The 19534-nt window shown below is 34.7% G+C and overlaps 3 protein-coding genes and 1 long non-coding RNA gene across 4 annotated transcripts; 3 read left to right on the top strand and 1 right to left on the bottom strand.

Moving 5' to 3' along the window:
* The first annotated feature begins 436 nt into the window (after nt 1–436).
* CPI1 (cyclopropyl isomerase) lies at nt 437–4899 on the top strand. Its single transcript, XM_011025744.1, has 8 exons — nt 437–595; nt 689–840; nt 1457–1540; nt 1729–1770; nt 2716–2826; nt 2904–3095; nt 3845–3942; nt 4400–4899. Exons 1-8 carry the CDS (start codon nt 589–591, stop codon nt 4590–4592), a joined length of 879 nt encoding a protein of 292 aa, XP_011024046.1. The 5' UTR covers nt 437–588; the 3' UTR covers nt 4593–4899.
* Nucleotides 4900–7344: 2445 nt separating this feature from the next.
* Nucleotides 7345–16991, top strand: LOC105125338 (uncharacterized). The gene is made up of 17 exons (XM_011025742.1): nt 7345–7657; nt 7746–7980; nt 8144–8267; nt 9476–9532; nt 9902–10093; nt 10174–10251; nt 10962–11144; nt 11236–11316; nt 11447–11512; nt 11581–11673; nt 12442–12567; nt 12879–12992; nt 13722–13817; nt 13901–13998; nt 14097–14545; nt 15696–16165; nt 16433–16991. Exons 1-17 carry the CDS (start codon nt 7543–7545, stop codon nt 16526–16528), a joined length of 2673 nt encoding a protein of 890 aa, XP_011024044.1. The 5' UTR covers nt 7345–7542; the 3' UTR covers nt 16529–16991.
* Nucleotides 16822–17827, bottom strand: LOC105125339 (uncharacterized). The gene is made up of 2 exons (XR_842226.1): nt 17766–17827; nt 16822–17702 (listed from the first exon to the last, which is right to left on the bottom strand). It is a non-coding gene; the product is annotated as an uncharacterized LOC105125339 (long non-coding RNA).
* Nucleotides 17610–18239, top strand: LOC105125340 (anther-specific protein BCP1-like). The gene is made up of 2 exons (XM_011025743.1): nt 17610–17722; nt 17786–18239. The coding sequence occupies exons 1-2, from the start codon at nt 17633–17635 to the stop codon at nt 18041–18043; spliced, it is 348 nt and encodes a 115-aa protein (XP_011024045.1). The 5' UTR covers nt 17610–17632; the 3' UTR covers nt 18044–18239.
* Nucleotides 18240–19534: the final 1295 nt, after the last annotated feature.

Raw genomic sequence — 19534 nt, 5'->3', positions numbered from 1 at the left:
CTATTTCTTCATCTGACTTAAATTCTTTATGTAACATTTAGGTTGAATGATTCTATAAAATTAAATTGATATTTCTAATATATTAGAGGTAATATAGGAGATATCTTTATTTTTCTCTCCATGAAATTTTAAAATTCTCACTGATTAACTTTTAATTTGCTACAACTATCAAATAAAATGTGAATAACCTGTTTCTTGTTCTTTGAAACAAGAAGCTTGTATAGTACATATAAGTATTGAAGTTGTTTGTTTTTGTATTTTAAAAATATTTTTTTTATTTAAATTAATATATTTTTAATATTTTTAAATAATTTTGATGTATAGATATAAAAATATTTTTTAAAAAATAAAAATAATTATTAATGTATATTTTAACATAAAAAATAATGTGAAAAACCACCGCACCGGACTAATTCTATATTTTGTTTTACGTAGTAAAAAATAGCGTGAACATGGCGATAGGAAGCAAAATCTGATCTGGCAGTATCAGTGAATAAAGTGCAATCTCTTCACTCTCAGAGTCCACTCTCAAGAACCCAGATCGCAGAGCACGAAAATCGCCAATCGTTTTAGACCCAGGTTCTGAAAATGGGCGGTAAGTTCAAAGAATCCTCTTCAAGCATCATTTCTTTTGTAACGATTGTAGTTGTGTTGCCATTGATTGAAATTATTATTTCTCAATTCACAGGCAAAGAATCGTCAGATAGTTCTAGTTCTAGTCCCAGTTTATGGTTGGCTCCAGACCCTAGTAAAAGATGGGGAGAGATTTTCTTTCTTTGTTATACGCCTTTTTGGCTCACTCTTTGTTTGGGAATTGTGATTCCTTGCAAGCTGTACGAGGTAATCAATTTAGGTCCTCTTGCTCTGCTCTTGGATCTTGAGAGAATTATAGGAAATTGCGGTTTAAGACAGTTTTAAGCAATGCTACTGCTGTTTGAGTGATGGGCTCTTAACTGAGTTGTTGGTGATGAGAAAACTGAAGTAAAAAGTTTTGAATTGATCGGAGATGAGTGTTAGTAGTTGGGTTTATGTTAAATTTTCATGAAATGAGAAAAAGAAGCTACTTTGGACACAATTGTGTATGCTCCAGAATAGGATCTGTACTTTAGTTTTAGAAGGTTTTACAATATTACGTTTTGATTATAGCTGAGTTGTCAGTACAACTTCTGATACATTTTGAGGGTTTTTTTTTTATTTGATCTCATTTAAATTTTGCATAAATAATATAATTGAATCTGCGTAGGTGAAGCCAATTTGTCTGCTTCGAAGCTTAATTTAGTTTAGTTGAGCTGAGCTGAGCTTAATCAGATTCTGCTTAAGCTTGACTAGTTTGGTGATGGATTTTTCATTTTTTCTCTCCTTTTGATCATTCTCAATTTGATGCACAAATAAGCTTATGATCCACAACCCAGTTGAAGTAACATTATTGTAAAAGTATAGTTGTTGTTACTGGCAGAGCTTTACAGAATTGGAATACTTGCTCCTGGGTTTGATCTCAGCTGTTCCTTCTTTCTTGATACCAATGATGTTTGTCGGTAAGGTAAATTTCTTAAGTATGTTATTTCCATTTTTTGTATCTTTTCCTTCCTTCAAATGTTTTTATAATCTTGTCTGAAGGTTTCATGTATTTTATTCATCTTTTTTTTTTTCTTTTCTTTTTGCATCTCCATTCTGTACCACTGGTTTTTCTTTTTCAAAAAATAATATAGATTTGGAGCGCTTTTGCAGGCTGATAGCAAATTGTGTTGGAAGGACTGTTATTGGGTCAAGGTAAGTGCTCACTATAACGTTTCAATTATGATTATCAAACATGAAACCTGATATCTTGGTTCTTAATTTATTTAATAATGCTTCTTTCTCACTGTTTTTTCCTTCATTTATAATTGTTCTGAAAAGGTATGTTACGCCTACTTTTATCCAATTTCTTTGGATATTCCTAACCCCCCCACTACTTCTTCCATTTTCTAACTATTTCAGAAAAGTCCTTTTTTTCATTTTTTTTGCATCCCAGTTCTGTGGATATTTCTAACCCCTCCACTACTTTCTGTTGAATTTCATCTGCTTATGCAGATTTAGTTTAGCTTCTTCCTGTTAATTAGGCTGTGTATACCCTAATCACTCTCTCTGTACTTATAGAATGGCATTCTAGTGTTAACATTCACCTGTCTTTTGGTGAGATCGCCTGTTGTAGTTGGTGAATAAAACACTGTGAGGTTTCACCTTCCTAGATTGTAGGGCATTGTGAATTCAAACTTCATTAGTTTGCCCCATAAACCTGAATGGGATTTGCAGTCCCTTGCAACCTTGAGGATGAATTTTTTAATGTGATTCTATGTCTGGTTAATAATATGGTTTGAGGGCAGATTCTAAAACATGAATACTGACCATAGATTGTTTGAGCTGCTAATATGCTGTATAAAATTTCATGGGGAGGTATCCGTTGACAATTGATGGTACATATCTACTGTTTTGTTGTAACATTTTCCTCCATTCTCTTTGCTTTTGAATATGCTGGTGAAATTTTCACCAGCTTTACAACATGTGTGGAAATCTGTTGATGGATGTGAACTTGGACTCTACCCTTATGTTCACGCTACATTTTAAATGTTGGCTATCGCAGAAATCCAGTTGTATTTGTATCTGGTTTTTATAAAGCTTGACTTGAAAGGAGGTTCAAGGTTCTTAGCCTAAACTCTAAACTTGATGTTTTGACAGGCCAGTCTATGGATAATCATTTTTAGCTATGTTGGAAATTACTTCTGGACCCACTATTTTTTCACAGTTTTGGGAGCTTCTTATACATTTCCATCTTGGAAGATGAATAATGTAAGCCACGAAGCAAAAAGTTCTTATTGATCCACTTACTGTACAGTCCGCTGACTTTCATCCATTATTCTCTGTAGGTACCACATACAACCTTCCTTCTGACACATGTTTGCTTCCTGTTTTATCACGTTACCTCAAACATGACAATTCGCAGACTACGGCATGCTGTTGCTGACTTGCCAGATTATCTTCGATGGGCTGCTGAGGGTGCATGGATTTTGGCTCTTTCATACTTCATAGCATACCTGGAGACTTTAGCTGTTTCTAATGTGGGTGGTAAAATGATTCTGTGTCTATTGTTATTTTCAATATGTTTGTTTAACCATGCATAAATAACTTACAATGCTGGCTAATGAACGTTTAAGGCAAGATAAAGTGGCACTCTGTTTTAAATTGTTGAATATTCAGGATTGTCTTTCTTAATCATATTATGGTGCTTTCTATGGGACCTTCTTCGATGCTATTCAGAAGCTAGTTCAGCATTAGTTAACCTCTAGTTCGGATTTAAGAAGCCATTATATTCCCAAGTGAAAATTCTAGTTCTGATGAGTTTGTGGCAGTTCATAACTTAGATGCCTGCTCCACTGAGGCCCTTTCTAGCTGTCTTTGGAAGCTGACTCCAATTTGAATGGTATTAAGTCAAGTCTGCTATCTGTTCATAAGCAGATGTTTTGGTTCTGAATGGTTTTGTGACATTTCAGAACTTTAGATGCTGTATCATCACATTATCAGACTCCATGATGTGTGAACTGGGCCTATAAAAAGCTAATGGTATAATTTACGGGAAAAGCTGATGATTTCAACTGTCATACTCATACCTTAGCTTCATCTACAAGGTTGTAATTTGCAATTCACATTTGTGCAATTCTGTCTTACAATCCTTTTTGTGCTGCAGAAGTCATGACATTTTTTTTATGTTACTGTCAATTGATTGCTAATGTTGCAGTCGTGGCATAGCAACTGGTTACTAATTTGTGAATTAAAGTGGTGATAATGATGTGTTATTGGAAATGTGCAGTTCCCTTACTATGAGTTTGTGGACCGGGCTTCAATGTACAAAGTAGGTTCCTTGTTTTATGCCATCTACTTCTTTGTAAGCTTCCCAATGTTTGTGAGGTAAGCAGCCAACCTTCAGTTAGTTTGGTTATATGTGTGGTTCTACAAATTATATTTTTGTTGTGGTATATGCTTGATAATGGGTAATGCAAACATGCTAATCATGTAGTAATTGTTTTCTGTTGAGTGATATTTCACATATTGATATGCTTCAGCTAACAGTGCATTTTGTAAACTACTCTTACATTGTGCTTGTATGTAAGCACTATCATGTTCTCGTGACTCATTAATGATGTATTTATTGTTTTAGAAAATTGCAATGCATTGTTTCTTTCAATCACTCATGTTATCTGAAAAACAAGACGATTACAGAACATCAGATTAGAAGAATCATAGAATATGAAATAATTGAAGTGATTTTATAAATGTGGTTGGATCAAAAGAATCATTACAGCTTCTAGTTTTCTCCCATGCTGAAGATCTTTAACTCTTGTATGGGGAATTGAATGATTTACAGGATTGATGAGAAGCCTGGTGATCTATGGGAGTTACCAAGAGTGGCTGTTGATTCCCTGGGTGCTGCAATGCTGGTTACAATAATACTTGACTTGTGGCGAATCTTTTTGGGGCCTATTGTTCCACTTCCAGAAACAAAACAATGCCTTCAACAGGGACTACCCTGGTTTCCTGGACATGCCACTCAAACATAACAAACTACATGGAAACCCTGGAAGGTAGCCACAGAGGCAACTCCTAAACATGGAATTTCTTGTACTTGATGTTGTAACATTAGCTGTACTTTATATCATGCCAATGTTTCGTTTCCATTTTATGGACATCTAATCCGAAGCATAAACTAAAGATTGAAAGGGTACATTTTGTAATTCATGATATCGCCTGTGACCCTGGGTGGCAACTTGTTTGTTAGATCCTGACAAAGAAAGAGTTCTGTTTTGCGAAAATCTCTGCGCCCCTTCTTTTTGGGGGTTCGTTCTTTCTGATCTTTGATTGTGAGAAGGAATTGGCTTATGGTAAGAAATAAACACGAAAATGGCTGAACTATATTCGATTATGTTTGTAGGCATCATCAGACACTAACTGTTCCCCTGTCGTCAAGATAGGAAACGTTTCGCAGCCCGTATTTTTTGGTGGGATCGAGTGTGTTGTGTTAAACACACGAGTGCAGTCCTTGAAAAACATCGTGGTGCGGTCTGTAATCCTTTACTCTCTAGTTGTTTCAATGTTTGCTTCTGTTGATTTAAAAAGGGAAGGTGTGGTTTGGGATCGTGCCTCCAGAGAGTTACTTGGATTGTTATTTAGATCCAAAAAGTTGATGCTATACTTCTCTCATCACAGCTGCTTCTGCAGAGCATTTAGTTATTAATGGTTGAAGTGCCAGATGTGCAAACTTGTGCCAAGTCCGTGTGCTTTATGTGACTGAGCTGCACGATGTACATATGCACGTGATAGTGAGGCATTGAAAGTTCTGTTATTGTGCTTTCTAATTCTCAGAGAAAAGCAGATTTAGCTGTCACATATCTGTGTGTGAGAATTTTATTGAATTGCATGATTTAGAAATATGAATTCTATATTCATTGAATCTAAATTAGTTAATTCAAATTGAATGTGTATAATTTAGTATATGACTAGTTAAAGAGCGAGTTAAATAAATAAATAAATGATTAATATACAAAAAAATATTTAGATTATAGAAAATTATTTGATATTATTATTAAATTTAGTCCGGTGAATCACCTTCCAATTCTATTTTTTATCTAAATTAAATTTAAAATTAAATCATATAATAATTAACTTTACCTTATTTAGTCGATTTAGCCTATTCAAATGCATCATCATTGACTAGTAAAAAAAAAAAAAGTCTTAAAAATGAAATTGAGATGAAAAAGATGAAATTTATAAAAAAAAAAAATTGATTTAATGTCTTGCCTAGCTGAGGTTTATAATTAAAATATATAAAAATTATCTTGACATGACCATGTTAATTTGGTTAGTACAAAGATAATTTAACAATTGATAAAAAAATTTAGGGATGAAATTAAAAAAAATGAAATAGATAAAAAAAATATTTAACTTGATTTTTTATTTAATTCGGGTTTGAAATTAAACTATATAGAAGTTGTTTCGATAAAATACAACTTGAGTAATTATTAAAAAAATAAAATTAAAAGAAGAGAAAGGAAAATAAAAGGAAAATGGGTTGACTTAAAAAAAATTAAAAAAAATAGAAAGAGGGAGCTTCACTAACTTAAAAAAAATATATAATAGATTTGAAACTAGTTTAAAGGCTAACGCAACGAGCCATATTATTATTTTTTTAACAAAACAAAAAATATGTCGAGGCTTTGGAGGTTAATTGATTTTTTTCAATTAATATTTATTTTTTAATTTTATTTTTTAAAATTAAATTAATTACACTTGATGATTTATTTTAATTTGTTTTTCATGAGATTATTTTAGTCTCATGATTTAAATTGTAAGTTTTTTTAGTTAATATTTTTTTTAATTTTATCCTTTAATATTGAATTGATTATAAATTAGATTTCATGACTTATTTAGAGGGTGTTTAAATGGAAGGTAGCTTGTGCTTTTTTAAATAAAAAGCATATTTTATAACGTTTAGAGATGTGGTTTGTATTTAAAAGGTATTGTACCTCTGATAAAAAGCTATCACACCTCCAAACCAAACATTTTTAGGTTTGCTTTTTATAAAATTATTCTAGTTTTATAACCTGGGCAAACTCGGATTGTTTTATTGTGTTTTGTTTTAAGATTTTTTTTAATTTTATCATTTAACAGTAAATTTATTAAAAACTAGAATTTATAATTTGTTTTTATTTACTTTTTATAGAGTTATCACAATTTTATGATTTTAATCATGAATTTGACAAATTAATTCGGGTTGATTAATGTTATTTTTTATGTTTATTTTACATGATATTATCTCAATCTTATGATTCATGTTACATATTTAATAGGTTAATTAAAATTAATTTGTTATTTGTTTTTTTAATTTTATTATTCATTAATGATTTGCTTTGAATTAAATTTTATAATTTATTTTAATTTATTTTATATAGAATTATTATAATCTTATAATTCAAATTATAAATTTAAAAAATTTACCCGAATGGATGCAGTTATCTAATCTACACTATACAAATTAAATTCTTAAAGAAAAACCCAACATTAACGAGAGTTCAGAGTATGTTTTAAAAATACAACGGTCAACCATAAATTATAGGGTTTCAAAATAACAAAAAAACATATCAAGGGATCACTGTATTGGGAACCCAAGGACTAAACGATATTTTGTAGAAGGGTGTGGATTATATAGGAAGGCACGTGCGAGTGTTTATCTCGCAATCCAGTTTTTTTTTTTTTTATATAGAAAAAAACAAAAATAAAATAAATGAAATAAAATGATAAGAGAAGAAGATATTTATTATTTCTCAACCTTACAAAAGGAAACTATCTCCTGCACTGCTCCCTCACTAGCTAGCTCAAATTTCCCGCTACAAGAAGAAGAGCCTAGCCTCAACTCAACCGCTCTCTCCATAAAATCTAGGGTTTCACTTCTTGCAGTTAGGGCTTCTCGGAGGTTTTTCTCTCTACTGCACTTCTCATAAACTTCTCAAAAACATGGCAGCTGCTTTCAGTGCTCTCTCCCTCTCTCCGTACACTCTCGTATGCCGCCATAACTCTACCAAACATTCCATTTCCTGCTCTACTGCCTCTCCTACTACCACTACTATAGGTCTGATTTCTTTCCTTTTCTCTCTCTTTTTTGAAATAATTAACAGTTATCTCTTCTTTTTAATTCCTTTTTGTGGTTATTTATTTAGGCAGTAGAGGAACGAAAGCGCCGCCGCGGCATAAGAGGAGTGGAAGAATGGAAGGGGCAGGGAAAAGTATGGAAGATTCGGTGAAAAGAAAAATGGAGCAGTTTTATGAAGGTTCTGATGGTCCGCCGTTGCGAATTGTTCCAATTGGTGGCTTGGGTGAGATTGGGATGAATTGTATGCTTGTTGGGAATTATGATCGATATATTTTAATTGATGCCGGTGTTATGTTTCCTGAGTAAGTATTCTGCTGCATTTCGGAGGATGCTTTAAACAATATATGATCATTTTTTGAATGCTTAATTGACAATGGAATTGAATGCATTTTGTTAAACATGCGACTGAAAAATGCTTCTTTCTGATTTGATGACTCTATATTGTTTGTGTGATGCTATGCTCAGTTATGATGAGCTTGGAGTGCAAAAGATTATACCTGATACCACATTTATCAGAAGATGGAGACACAAAATTGAAGCAGTTATTATAACACATGGCCATGAAGATCACATTGGCGCGTTGCCTTGGGTAAAGCTTCCTTCGACTTCTCACAAGTGTCATGTTGACCTTGCCCTTCCAGATTAAATTACTGTTTATATGACCTTTTTAACTATATCAAAGTTTGTGCTATTGACATTTGAGTTGTAGTTCTTAATAGGGCATAGTTGAATAGATAGTTAGATTCAATTAGGGTGAGCCAATACACTAATTGCTGCTTAGTTAATGTAGCCTTCGGCATATGGCTGCAAAGCTTGGCTGAAAAATGAATGGTAACTCTTGGCATCTTTGTTAATGCTTCGGATAGGCTGAGTCTAGGATCTTTGATAATTAGCATTTGATGCAGTTTTTTACATAAGGGACCTTGCCTGTAGCCTGCCTAAGGATTGAGGGATTGTCTCGGTACTGTTCCAATGCTAGTTGCAGTACATCTATAGTACATGTTGACATTAGTGTGCTATTAGATGAATGTGTTTATTAGTTGAGTACATTCCCTATGACCACTGTGTTGTATATCTTGAGCTTGATATATTGATATGATGGTATCAGATGGTGTGCCATGGGATAAGTGATGTTCACTGAGCTAGTATGGCTGGCACTTCATCGATCAAATGTGTTATTGATGACGATGCCATGAATTGTGATGGTGGAGGTGGTGGCAATGAATTGTTTCGATCCACAGTTTGACTGGATTTTAACTACAGGAGGTTAAAAAGAATTACTAGAAGAGAATTGATTTGATACATGGATAAGCAAAAATAAAATCTGAAATCATTTAAGGGATATGAAAAGAGGGTACATTATGACCCAGATAGATGGTGTCTACGTCACATGTTTAGAAGGAAAAGAAGCAACATTTTGTTTCTCTTGAAATAGTATTTAGCATGTGTGCCAATACTTTTTTAGATGGCAAGATGAAAAAGAAATGTGAGATTATTTTTTGCCAGGAACTTTAGCTAAGCAAGCTTAGTTAAAATGCTGAACCTTAGCAACTTTGGGAACCAGATTTGGACGATCAATTTTGCTATAAGTGTGAGGGATGCACTTAGGAAACATGAATCTAAACTTAGTTTAAGGCTTTAATAGTAAGTGGTGTTTGCTGATTCAATATTTATTGGAAAGGTGCAGCTATCTGAGCTGTATCATTTGGTTATTGTTGTAAATTGTTAGTCATGTTTTGATATAGGTATTTTGCTGTGGCGTTTTCACTCATGATAATTCTCTTACTGTCTAAACAGGTTATTCCAGCTTTGGATCATCACACTCCAATTTATGCATCATCCTTTACAATGGAGGTATTTTGTTGTGGTTCTTACTTATACATGTGCTGAAAATAAAACTTAATTTGGTTGGCTTAAGCATGCATGCATAAATAAATATGTACATGAACATGCATTGAAATGCACCTTCGTGAACTGAAGTATCCCAATATTGCTTATGGGGACTAACAAAATAGCTCATAGTATAAAGTGCTGACCTTTTATTTTTCAGTAGATTGATACTAACCACACAGTCATACTCTTTGTCAATTTCAAGTGGCGTTTTAAAATTTTTGCACACTTGCATGGCAGCTCTCTAGACTATCTTCTCTGTGTTTTATGTGATGGCAAGTCACATTTTGTAGTTCTGAGTCTCCAAGTGCTTCCAAAATGATTTTATGACAGCTCATCAAGAAACGTTTAAAGGAGAATGGGATCTTTGTTCCATCAAGACTTAAGGTGTTTAAAACGAAAAGGAAATTTGCAGCTGGGCCTTTTGAAATAGAGCCTATCAGGGTGACCCATTCTATTCCAGATTGTTGTGGACTGGTCCTTCGCTGTGCTGATGGTACAATTCTTCACACTGGGGACTGGAAGGTAAGTTTGCTTATAGATGCATTTTGTTTTTCCATCTCTCAAAGAGTTTGTAAGCTTTAGAAGAGGTTTATATTCTACAGATTGATGAGTCACCATTGGATGGAAAAGTTTTTGATCGGGAAACTTTAGAGGAACTCTCAAAAGAAGGAGTTACATTGGTAAGTCTCCAAGATTATGGAGTTTGTTACCATATTGACGTGGTTGTACATGGGAACTTAATTGGTTTCATTTTATGGAACAGATAGTGGTTTGTGTGGGAATGGAGAGAAGCTGAGGTGTAAATTATGTCATTTCTTTCATTATATAATGCTATGGCAGTTTTGGACTTTGTTTTGGAATGCTTTAGTCTCATGAAGAGTGGTTTTTTTTTTAAAAAAAAGGTCAACTTTCAAGACTTCATGGAGATGGTGTGCATGACACCTACATGTTTGATATTTTATGTCCAAAGACGTCTGTTCCCTGCAGCGTGGATAAATGATTCCATTAGGTAGAATTGAGAAAAAAGAGTTCAATCTGGAAAAAGTTAGCACTTTCAACATTTTGATGATGAGCATACATTTTATTCTGGACAAAAATTTAAAGGAACGAAACTGCAGTGACAGTATTGGTAGGGTAGTTGCTTTAGCCATCTTGTTTAAGCTTAGACATAGTATGATTTTTTTTGGGCAGAATATTTTTTAATTACAGTTCTGAGGTTGAACATTTGTATCTGACGCCTTATATTTTTTGTTTTGGTATTCATTTGAGTTTCTCATGTTATTTTCTCTTTTTCAATAATGTTTAATCTGAATTATCTATGATGCTGATTTTACCCACGGCTTCATCATGAATGCAACTTAAGGTTTTAATAATGCACTCCTCTGCTCAGATGATGAGTGACTCAACAAATGTACTGTCACCTGGAAGGACACTTAGTGAAAGTGTGGTAGCTGATGCATTATTGAGACGTATTTCAGCTGCTAAAGGAAGGATTATCACTACTCAATTTGCATCAAATATACACCGTCTTGGAAGTGTGAAAGCAGCTGCTGATTTGACCGGTAGAAAGATGGTATGATTTTCTATTCTTAGAACTAATATTATCACCTTGGTCTTCAAGTGGAATTTGACTCGCAGTTTTGATACTTTAATCATTTTATCAGGTCTTCGTTGGCATGTCATTGAGGACATATTTGGATGCGGCGTGGAAGGATGGAAAGGCACTGATTGATCCATCCACTCTGGTAATTTCTTTGCATAAATATCTGATGTGTTTCTTCTCTAAGAATTCTAAATTTCAAAGCATATCTTCCACCTCGCTCGCTCCTGTAGACCTTGTGATAACTTCTGCTGAACACTTCTGAAATTATATAGGTTAAAATGGAAGATATTGATGCTTATGCCCCAAAGGATCTGCTAATTGTCACAACTGGATCACAAGTAAGTTAATCAGCTGCCTGATTCCATTTCTGTTGTATCAATTAGCTGGTATGTTGCTGTTGTGTCAGGCAGAGCCTCGTGCAGCACTCAATCTTGCGTCATATGGAAGCAGTCATGCCTTAAAACTGAAAAAGGAAGATGTTATTCTGTATTCAGCCAAGGTATTATGATATATAATATGCCTGGCTTCATCTTTTAACGAAAATTTACTCACAAGTCGATTTCTGATTTGTTTAACTAGATGTGTTTTGTTGAATTCATAAGTCACTTTATCACTTAATAACTCAGGCATTATTCCTTTTAATCTTTGCTTTATTTCAAACTTTCCTTCAGTAATCCCTGTATGCTAAGATTATGTAGTTGGAGGTGATTTATGGTTTTTTACAGGGTGTATAATAAACCAAGATGTGATGTTAATGATTGAATCTCACAGAACTTCGGATTCTCTCATTATCTAATGATGTCCATGATATTTATGTGTTAGAAGTACCAAAAATGTTGCATAACCTGATGGAAATTTTATAAGTGGTTTTTATATTATGGAAGATGGCCAGCAATGGCGCTCCATTTTGTTCTCATTTCTTTCTTTTTTTCTTCAGAATTGATGATTGCATTTGGTTGTTTGAATTTGAACTACTCGCTTCAGAATTGATGATTGCATTTGGTTGTTCATGTTTATACTTTGAATTTGAACTACTCAAATTAAGTGGACTTTTGATTTTACACTCAACTATGCATGATATTCCTCTATCTTATGATATTTCTGCCACAGGAGTATTTCATAATTTTCTACCTCTGTTTTCCTTTTTTGTAAGGTTCTAAAGTTTAATGCTTAGGTATATGGTCATAATGCTAATCATTTTTGTAGTTTCTTGCTGAAACTACTTCCAATTAGTAGATATGTTTTCAGTTTATATTTTATTTTTCAGGTAATCCCTGGCAATGAATCTAGGGTAATGAAAATGATGAATCGCATATCAGAGATTGGCTCAACTATAGTAATTGGTAAGAATGAGCTGCTTCACACGTCTGGTCATGGGTATCGTGGAGAACTGGTGAGATCTCATTTGCCTCTCCTCAGAATCTCACTTATATGTTATTTTTCAGTTATTATCTTTCTATACCTTGTACTCCATGTGATGGTTCTGTGCCAAGAGTGGAAAAAGAAAAGAACCTTCACATACTGACTCATTGTATGAAGGTTATTTCTTCCTGTTATTTTTTGTTACCTTTTTGTTTTGTCATTGTTATATGGAGAACCATGTCGAAGTGCTGTGAATATTAATTACCTGTTCAATTCTATATTTATTGTTATTTTTGTCAAATTTCTGGAAAGTTGATCTAAACATTGACTTCATTTCTTCAGGAGGAAGTGCTTAAAATTGTGAAGCCACAACATTTTCTTCCCATACATGGAGAACTTTTGTTTTTGAAAGAACATGAACTGCTTGGGAAATCAACTGGCATTCGGCACACTACTGTGAGTTTAGTCTTTACATTTGTTTGGTAATACAACTGTGAGTTTAGTCTTTGCATTCTTTTGGTAATTAGTATGCATAAGATGATCTTGAAGTTCACTATGTTTGCCACAATCTGATGCATTTCGTGAGAGTGTAGAATCTTTCAGGATAAGGAATCATTCTTTCTAATGATACAGGATAAAATGGTTGCTATCCTATAGGTGTTTTAGAAGATCAATAGTATACATGTAGAGAGGCTGGAGAGCATTATTGTTCTAATCGTGTTGCTTTTCTCTTGTGTTCTGTCAGGGATCATTCTCCTTATATACTTATGTATCCTTTCTTGATAAATTTTCCTCGCTATAAACAAAATGTTAGCAATATGGACAACTGATACTCTTTATTTCTTACTCTATTGTATCCTGTTAATTATATGAATCCAGCCAATTTCCATGTAAATGAGAACGGATCAACTCTTCGGATGTTCTGCCCACAACACATAACCTCACTGAAAGTGTTTTGTAGGTGGGTGTTGCATGGTTTAACTTGAAAATCTATTAATGACTATTCCATCACAACAGGAGAAGACTGCTATGTCTAACGGCATTGGCTGATGACACACATATGATAGATTTATTGTACACATGACATTATATGCAATCTTGTTTTGTTGTTATTCTGCAAATGCTTCTAGTTGCAGACTATGTATTGGCTTGGTAAAAGTTACAAGCACTCTATAATTCTGTCAGGTTATCAAGAACGGAGAGATGCTTGGGGTTTCTCACTTGAGGAACAGAAGAGTTCTATCCAATGGTTTTGTCTCCCTTGGGAAGGAAAATTTGCAGGTTGGTTGTGCTAATGGTTTTATTTAATCAATTATTGGAATTTAATTGAGAGACATTCCAAGAAATCTCGTCTGGTAGTGCAGTTGATGTACAATGATGGGGATAAGGCATTTGGCACATCAACTGAGCTTTGTGTTGATGAGAGAATGAGAATTGCAACAGATGGTATTGTAGTGGTCAGGTAGATTTTGCATATTCTGAAATGACATCTTGACATTCTCCACGTGGCACTAATCTTTGTTATTACCGTAATGATTTCTTGACATTTCTATGTTACAGCATGGAAATTTTACGCCCTCAAAATGCAGATGGGCTAGTTGAAAATAGCTTAAAAGGTAAAATTAAAATCACAACACGCTGCCTATGGCTGGACAAAGGGAAGCTTTTGGATGCACTCCACAAAGCTGCCCATGCTGCACTTTCAAGCTGTCCAGTGAATTGTCCTTTAGCTCACATGGAAAGAACAGTATCTGAGTTGTTGAGAAAGATGGTAAGGAAGTATAGTGGTAAAAGGCCAGAAGTCATTGCCATTGCCATGGAGAACCCAGCGGCTGTTCTTTCTGATGAACTCAATGCGAAGTTATCTGGCAATTCACATGTTGGCCTTGGCATATCAGCATTGAGAAAAATGGCTGACGGGCATAAAAAAAAAATTCAGGTGGACAGGAAGCAACCTGAGGGATATGGCTATGCACATTTAGAGAAAACATCAACACAAAATTCAGAAGGTCCTCATATCTCTGCATCTCTGTGTTTTCATTGAGCGTGTGTGTGTGTGGGGTCAGGTGGTGGATGGGTGGCCATTTTATGATTAGCCATACATGAGCACATATGAGAAAACTAGTGTGGGTGCATGACTCACATCTTAAGGCTTGAGGATTTTTTTTGTGGGTGCATGACTCACATCTTAAGGCTTGGGGATTTTTTTTCCATCTCATGCCAATAAGCCAGTAAATGACTGGTATACAAAAAACAAACAACAATAAAGTTAAGGCTGCATTTGGAAACTGGGCAAGCTGATTGTTTTGGGTGCTCAAGCTTGCTTGTGCTTGAAAAAAAAAAAAAAAAAAAACAGAGCTTGAGCCTGGCTTGAGATGTTGGAGTCACAACTCACAAAGCTACAGAACTTCAATGTTAAAAAACTATAGACAAAAATGGTGATCATTTTCTCAATCTTAATATAATTTTGGATACATCTGACTTCCAAGTTTCAGTTGACAAAGGCAGGTTTCTCCAGTGTGAGAGCCCCCCGCTTGTATCTATGTTGTTACAGTATCACATCTAAGTGGGAAGAGGAAGTCCACGAACGAATTATTCCCTCTTCCCCTTTGTCTTGGTCTCTGATGCAGGCTTCTTCTATATTGTGTGTTCATGAGCTCTGCTAGTTTACATATCTTAGCTAAACTTAACGTGCTTTCAGTATCTGTTCTTGATGAGCCTCAAGATCATCTAGCTTATCACCAGACTAGATTTTACTGAACTAAACTTAGAACTGTTCATGACTGACATGATTGGTTTGGTGATTTAGAAGCAACTTCACATTCTCTGTTGTCATAGTTTAGGACCACTAGTTTATTTGCATATGATCTCAATAGCTTCTTGGTGTTGTGATTCAAACTCAATTTCTCTCATTATAAACTATAAGATCATTTCCTCTTGATTGGGTGAGGCATCTTTGTATCCTTCTCCAGTTATGTTACGCAGGCGAGTTTTTCTTTGGAAATGCATAGTGCCAGCGGCTCAGCATGCATATATATTGTGTTTTGACCTTTGCTTAATTTCTATGTTCTTGCAAGCAGAAGTATTTTTCTAAAGCTTGGGATTTTAAAACCAGTACACTTAGTGGTGTTCTTTTTTCCCCACATTGTAATCATGCAGTTGATGGTTTTGAATTTGAAAGAGAGCTATCTAAAGAAGAGGAGACTTCTTCAAGTCCTAGCTTAGCTGAAGGACATTCCTCCGACTCTGAAAATCAAGATGATTTCAGGAAATCATTCATTCCACCATCCCCAGTCAATGAATTGGTAAAAAGTGGTGAAAACTTGGTTCCACCATGGGAGCATGTAAATGAGCTCAAGGAAGATGGTATCATAAGCAGTGATGATGACTCGTTGGAAAATCAAAATTCTAGGTCGAAGCGTTCCAAACCTGTAAAACGGAACAAATGGAAACCTGAGGAGGTTAAGAGTCTTATTAAAATGCGTGGGGAATTGCATAGTAGATTTCAAGTTGTAAGAGGTAGAATGGCTCTGTGGGAAGAGATATCTGCTAACTTGATGGCTGATGGGATCAATCATAGTCCAGGACAGTGCAAATATTTATGGACATCTCTTGCTAAAAAATATAAGGTTTGTTCCTCCATTTCGTACATTTAAAATTTTGGTATTGCATTTTGATCTCTGTTTATTATTGTGGATTGAAGCTCGTATCTGCATGTGAATACCTCTGCTAGTATAGATTTTTGCCACAAGTAATCTGTTTTCCCGGACCAATGGCACCCAAAAATGGAAATCCAGATCATTGCAGGGGTGCTATCTGAATTTCACTAAGTGCAGTCATCTGTTCATCCTTCCTTTATCATGTTGCTTAGTGACAACCATTGCTAAAATGAACAGGAAAGCAAGAGTGACAAGAAAAGCCAAAAAAGTTGGCCCTATTTCGAAGACATGGATAATATTTTATCTGATTCAGAGACAATGGCAACAAAATGATTGGAAGAGGGGGGGAATAGTGCATTGAGTTTTCTGGAAGAGCTTTCAGCAGCCTCTTGTTCAAGCGAAGCAAGGCGATGAAGACCACAGTTGGTCGACTAGAATAATCACTGTCAGGGATTTGCAGTTATAATGCAAGCAGGAAATCGAGCTGTTCTGAAGCGTCATGACCGATGTGCAAACTATCTGATCAGAGAGGCTCGCAATGACAAACAAGAAATGAAATGGTTTTGTAGCCACAAGCTCCTCCAAAAATTGGTTAGCAGATATACTAAAGAAGAGGGACTGTGATATTTTTTACTTTGGAGGACGTTTAGCATTTTGTAAGATTTGATGCAACTCGACTGTTAAATTGCTTATTAGCCAAACTTACACAGGTTTAAATATCCCAGAAGTTTCTCACAGCTTCTGGGTGTCTTTTTGCCGGTTTCTTTTATTCAACTGAAAGAATTTAGCTCCTGTTCACTCCTTTTCTTCCTTTTTATTTCTGTACTCTTGAAAGTTCTGGTGCAAGAAAGCAATAGTTATAGATTCACAAGTGGCACAAAAGTTGAGAGCTAAGGGTGATGTCTGGTTCCTTACCAAGATTTTCTTAAGAAAAAACATTCCCCGCACAACTCGCAGATGAATGGTTCGAGTTCAGAAGTTATTCTTTGACCATGCAAGTTTAAATATAGATTTTTTTGTTTTTTTTTGTAGGGGGGAAGCACTATTAATTTATTGGCCTCAAGAACTGCAAAAAATCCTGACTAATTCAACCCTTTTACAGGCAAGAGACAAACGAGAAGCATGGTTACAAACCATCAATTAGTATGCAAAGTTACGAGTAATTAGTAGCAAACCGATATGGATCGACTAATGGTTTTAACTTAATTAGACTAATTGCAGACTTTCCATGGTAATTTTTAGGAGTTAACCACCTAAAATAGCCTCCGACTTGTGTGGTTTCCTCATTTTAATCAAAACCCTACCCCATTTCAGGTTTATATAACAAGCTCCCTTCCAAATCCTTCAACCACTTCATCATCTTTGTTTTGTCCTGCAGAGTTTCTCTATTGATCTGTCCTAGAGAGAAAATCTGCTATATTCTTCGTATAAGCAAAAATGGCACGCAAACTCATTGTTCTCGCTCTTGTCTTTGTCACCATTGTTGGGTTGGCTGCAGCTGCAGCACCTGCTCCTTCCACAACTGACATTCCTCCAGCCACCATTGTTGGGTTGGCTGCAGCTGCATCACCTGCTCCTTCCACAACTGACTTTCCTCCAGCTGCAGCCCCTGCTCCTTCCACAACTGACTTTACTGCAGCTGAGGCACCTTTAAGCAATGATTTTATCGGTACTGATGACGGTGGTGCGGCTAGTGCACCTTCTGCTGATGGTACCACAGTTGTTCCAGGACCAATGGGGAGCGCTGCAGTAGCTGAGGGTCCTTCTGAAAAAGATGGTGCCGCCACCCTCAAGTTCTCTGCCGTTGCTGGAGTTGCCGCTGTTGCTGGCTGCTTCTTCTTCTTCTAGGCTAGCTAACTATAAATCCAATAAATTCCTCATCCAAGCTTGATTTGTCCTATTTCGAGGGCACATCTTCGATTGTTTGAGTAGTTTTGTTTATTAAATTACAGTTACGTTTCATGGTTTTTATGGGCATTCCACGCCTCCATATTTTTTTGTCTGAATAAAGTGTTTCTAGTAAGAGTAATTTGTTGTGGTTAAATACAAGTTCTTTCGATATGCCAAGGAAGAAAGAGTGTTTCATGTCCATCTCATTAAATTAAAAAGAGTTTAATTTCACATCAATTTTGTGTTGGAAGTACGACAAATAATGTTTTTTAAAATGTTTAATTTTTTAAAATATATCAAAATAATATATTTTTATATTTTAAAATTAATTTAACATAAAAATTAAAAATTTTCAAAAACAGCAAGGCTTGCAGTTGAATTTGGATCATTGATAATCTTCCTAGCATGTCGAGCAACCATCGTAGTCTATGGCTTCTGGAGTGTCCTACGTTAAAAGCCAAAGCTATATCATTTGCTGAGAACTGGATTTTCGAAAGCTCCAATTATCCGATATGGATTATTTTATACAATATTCAAAACAAGAGTATTTCTTGATCTCATTGTACGAAAAGCATTTGAAGATGAATGTTTTTGGATTTGTCTAAAGGGCACTTGAGAAACTTCCTTGTAGGGTTTGCATCGAAAGAACTTAATTAAGAAAATTCCTTGTAATGTTGGATCGAAAAGAGAGGAACACTTTGCTCTTCCACAAAGTTCAACGGTTATATTGTTCTCCTCTAGATCTTTTTACAGTTTTTTTTTCTTTTTCCGAGTTCTTAAAGAGTCTTGGATGGCCGTTCTTTATAATACTTTCAAGGGGTTTGACGTAGTTAAATATTAATTCCCAGAATTGATCCTTTCTTGATCTCTTCTATGGATTTTGGAACAACTTTAAAGACTTGTTCATGTTCTTTGATACAAACAATCAATTAAGGGCACTATTAAATTGTTGTGCACAAACTTTATATATGCTAATTTTCACCCTAAACACTGTAAAATTCTTTAAAAAAGCACAAAAAATTAATTTATAATGCATTTACTGGTCAACCCATATCTATACTTATCAAACCCAACAAACAGTCGGCCCAATCAGGGGGTAGGGTTCTAAGTTTCGTGGGTCAACCCGGGTCACCTAGAGTTAATCCAGAAAAATTAAAAAAATATTTTAATATTTTATATTTTATATGAAAATATTAAGAAAAAAATCCATATGAATTTAGGTTATACATATTGTAAATAATAACGTTTAAAAGAGTATTTAAAATAAAATTATCTCATATTAAAAATATATTATATTATGCTTTTAAATTAAAATATTTAAATCAAAATTTTCTTTTATCTTACATTGAAAAAATATAATTTTTTTCTTGTAAACATGGAGTATATATATTAAAGGGTTTTAAATCACACCTCGAAAAGATATTATGTTATCATTTTAAGTTAAAATAT

This window comes from Populus euphratica, unplaced genomic scaffold (genome assembly GCF_000495115.2).
Source record: "Populus euphratica unplaced genomic scaffold, PopEup_1.0 scaffold22.1, whole genome shotgun sequence".
Taxonomy (NCBI): Eukaryota; Viridiplantae; Streptophyta; class Magnoliopsida; order Malpighiales; family Salicaceae; genus Populus; species Populus euphratica.
This window is presented reverse-complemented; position numbering and strand designations above follow the sequence as displayed.

Bases quoted from the DNA above. Each gene is read 5' to 3' on its own strand.
- CPI1 (XM_011025744.1), top strand. The intron at 1,771-2,715 runs GTAAGTGCTCAC...ATGTTTTGACAG, and splicing joins AGGACTGTTATTGGGTCAAG to GCCAGTCTATGGATAATCAT. The intron at 3,096-3,844 runs GTGGGTGGTAAA...GGAAATGTGCAG, and splicing joins AGACTTTAGCTGTTTCTAAT to TTCCCTTACTATGAGTTTGT.
- LOC105125338 (XM_011025742.1), top strand. From the start codon at position 7,543: ATGGCAGCTGCTTTCAGTGCTCTCTCCCTCTCTCCGTACACTCTCGTA. The intron at 7,981-8,143 runs GTAAGTATTCTG...TGCTATGCTCAG, and splicing joins GCCGGTGTTATGTTTCCTGA to TTATGATGAGCTTGGAGTGC. The intron at 11,513-11,580 runs GTAAGTTAATCA...CTGTTGTGTCAG, and splicing joins TTGTCACAACTGGATCACAA to GCAGAGCCTCGTGCAGCACT.
- LOC105125340 (XM_011025743.1), top strand. From the start codon at position 17,633: ATGGCACGCAAACTCATTGTTCTCGCTCTTGTCTTTGTCACCATTGTT. The intron at 17,723-17,785 runs ATTCCTCCAGCC...TCCACAACTGAC, and splicing joins CTGCTCCTTCCACAACTGAC to TTTCCTCCAGCTGCAGCCCC.